A 3,467-nucleotide genomic window follows, 5' to 3' on the forward strand; every position below is an offset into this window, starting at 1 on the left:
GCGTCTTTTTCATTGGGACAAACCACTCTTTAATCTTTATCAGGGTCCCTTGGAATAAAATTCAATATAAAAATAAATCGCCTCAAGTAAGGGAAGAATGTTAGAAAATGCCATTACCCATATAAAATGGAAGGTGGCCATATTAATTAGTCCTTAGCTTGAACAATGAGCAGACTGTTGCATTAACACTATGCTGCGGAGTACTTTAGATGACATAGTAATTAGCGGTTTGATATAGAGAGTCACAAGCCATTGTAATTGTACGTCAACTTAATATGATAGTGTAACTTTTTTTCACTTTGTCGATGGACAAACCATAACATAAACCTCTAAACTACACGTAGTAATATATAATTGAGTCAAAACTAGACAAACAAAACAAAGAAGTTCGAAAAGTTAACCTAGCTATGGCATAGAGGAACTACTATATATCTTAATTTCCAAAACTAATTAAACTGCAAAAGAAGTGATATTCCTTCCAATCTTGAGTTTGAGAATTTTCTGTAATTCCGCGGCGAGACAAGGAACTTCAAGAACTCCCTTTTGTTCGAATCCATACTCCTCTTCAGCCTGTTTTAGTAATTTCAAGAATGAAGGATTAGTGAGCCAATGCAGCTCCACAATAAACCTCTTTGGCTCCTCTTCAGGATTCACTGAGAATACAGCAAAGTACCCTTCTTTTACATCATTTGGCACTTCTTCATTTGCTCTTGGGGTTTCGACAAATTCCACAACATGACCTTCAAGTGATCTACTGGATTTGGGAATTAGTTGAAGATGATTTTTGAGCTTTCCCATTATAAACTTAAGCATCACCATGCAATTGCTTCTTTCTTTCCTCATCATCTTAGTAGTACTCTTCATCATCCTTGAGCTTGCTTAAATATAGAAGTTAAGTGTGTTTTTGGTAGTAGGATTTGTTTTGCTTTCAAAAGGAGCTTAGGGAGAAGGGAATTTATACACAAGAAAGTAGAAGGAGATTGACACTTCGGGAATAAGAAGCTAGTAGATGAAACTTCTAAGATGCTGAGAATTGGCCAATAGGGTCCACTCCATGTGCCTTGCAGCTTGCAACTTTTTTGTATCATTAATGAATTAATGCAACATCTAATGAATCTTTTCCTATCGTTAAAAAAAATCTGTTTATCTATTAATTAGTACGAGGGTCAAACTAATTATTTTTCAGTTTGTATTTCGACATTATTTTTTGATGATTTTGAAAAGAAAAAAAAATTACATATATAAAAATTACTTATAAAGTACTATTATAATATTGATAATTACAATAGAAAGAACTTGAGCTCTTCAAATGCAATAATGTAACAAAAACTACAACGTACGGAGTAAAATATTATACTACGTACCTGCTGTATATTACAAAGTTTGGATCTCTTTTTTAAATTTTCTTTTGACGGTAATGGAAACGCGGAACCATAATATGATTGAGTTGTCCAACCTTCCGTATTGTCCTTAGTCCGTACACTAGAAATAATTGTACAAAGGTCCATGTGTTGGGAGTAGAAAAAATATATTACTCCTTAATTAAGAAAGAATATGTGGAGGTCTTTGCCACTTTCCCTCTTTATGCTTATCTAGAGTTTAATTTTTTTTATCAGTTTAACTTTTAAGATTTTTAATGTTGAATTTATTGTACTGTTAGGGGTCGTTTGGTAGATAGTTCAAATTATCTCGGAATTATAATTCCGGGACTAATTTATCTCATCTATTGGGATTATTTTATACCATCTAAAAGATGGTATAAAATAATCTCAGTATAAGTGGGATAAGAAGGTATAAGCTGGGATATCCCAGCACTAATTTTTATACCATGTTTGGTACAAGGTATAAATTTATCCCAGGATAAATTTATAGCCTTCTATCAAACATGGTATAAAAATTAGTGCTGGGATATCCCAGCTTATAAATTTATAACCTTCTATCAAACATGGTATAAAAATTAGTGCTGGGATATCCCGGCTTATACCTTCTACCAAATGACCCCTTAAAATTGTGAGGTCAGATTTACTACTTCCTATGGTTCAAAAAGAGTGTCCATTTAGCATTTTGTTTTTTATTCAAAAAGAGTGGACGACCACTTATCAAATCAAGAAATAATTAACCTTATTTTTTCAAAATTGCCCTTACTAAATGTTAAGTAATCAAGCTCCAATACCTATTTAATTAGGGGTAATTTAGTTAAATTACCTATTTTTACCTAAAAGTTAGTATTTTCTTAAGGGATGTGTAAATGACTAAGTAGATACTCTTTTTGAACCGAAGGGAGTATTTGTTAATTTTTTTGGTAAAATCTTGCATAATATTTATACTATATTATATGCCCAAAATTATGAATTTAGATGAACTCGTAGCTGAACAGACCGGAGGAAGTCTCATTTGCTGCAAGTTCCACGACTCTGGAAAAAAGAAGAAGAAGAAGCTACTCTCCTTTGATTTCTCGTGTTTACAATTGAGTTCTCTCGCCACATGTCTTTTTGGTAATCTAATTAATGCATATAAAATTGGGGGATGTAAAAGAAAAAGACATTTATATGTTTATAAATTATTTTACTAAGCATAAAATTAAATATTTAAAATGAAATTATTTCTAAGCAAAAAATATATATTTTGAGACAGATTAAAAGAAAAAAAATATAACACACAATTTCGAACAATAAAGTAATATATAGTGTATATATTATGGGTTTAAACATTTATACACACTGGCAATATTTCAGAGATACAGTAGCATTTATTCTTCTCCATTCCATAGTACAGCGCGCCAACTGTATGAATTTTTACTACTATACTCTGTGACCAAAAACAACTCCCTCCAGATAAAAAATAAAGAAAAAAGTGTTCACTTAACCATGTGCGCACCCCTTAAAAAATTATTCACTCCAAAAAAAAAATGTAAATTGACTAAACTACCCCTAATTAAATAAACATTGAAATTTGATTACATAACACTTAATAGGGGCAAATCTGCAAAGATAAGATTAAATGTTTCTTGATTTAATAAGTAGACACTTTTTTTTATCCGGAGGGAGCACTATAGTCCTGCTCAAGATTTTCGCACATCCTTTAAAAATGGGATTTGATAGCATTAATTACTCTATTATTTCTTCAAATTACTTATTATTTATCTTTAATTAATTCATATTACATTAATTAAAAGTTAAAAGTACAGTAAGACTGAATTTGAAAATAATTAATAAATGCTTCTTATTTTTTAAAATGTCAAATATTTTGAAACAAATTCCACTTAACAAAATGACAAATAATATGAACCAGAGGTAGCAACTGCAACTTATATACTATCCCTCCACAAGAGACGGATCAGATCCAAGATTTGCAGTTTAGGAGTTTTACGACGACGTACCTTAAGTTAATATTACAATAATAATTTGTTCACTGTCAATTTATAATTTAATAAATTGCTTAATATATATATTGAGTATAAAAACTAC

At 30.8% G+C, this 3,467-nt stretch overlaps 1 protein-coding gene across 1 annotated transcript; it reads right to left on the bottom strand.

Annotated features, from left to right (window-relative positions):
• Positions 1 to 252: 252 nt before the first annotated feature.
• LOC132607122 (auxin-responsive protein SAUR72-like) lies at positions 253 to 1,709 on the bottom strand. Its single transcript, XM_060320951.1, has one exon. It carries the CDS (start codon positions 865 to 867, stop codon positions 451 to 453), a length of 417 nt encoding a protein of 138 aa, XP_060176934.1. The 5' UTR covers positions 868 to 1,709; the 3' UTR covers positions 253 to 450.
• Positions 1,710 to 3,467: the final 1,758 nt, after the last annotated feature.

Source organism: Lycium barbarum, chromosome 8 (assembly GCF_019175385.1).
Source record: "Lycium barbarum isolate Lr01 chromosome 8, ASM1917538v2, whole genome shotgun sequence".
Classification (NCBI taxonomy): Eukaryota; Viridiplantae; Streptophyta; class Magnoliopsida; order Solanales; family Solanaceae; genus Lycium; species Lycium barbarum.

Bases quoted from the DNA above. Each gene is read 5' to 3' on its own strand.
- LOC132607122 (XM_060320951.1), bottom strand. From the start codon at position 867: ATGATGAAGAGTACTACTAAGATGATGAGGAAAGAAAGAAGCAATTGC.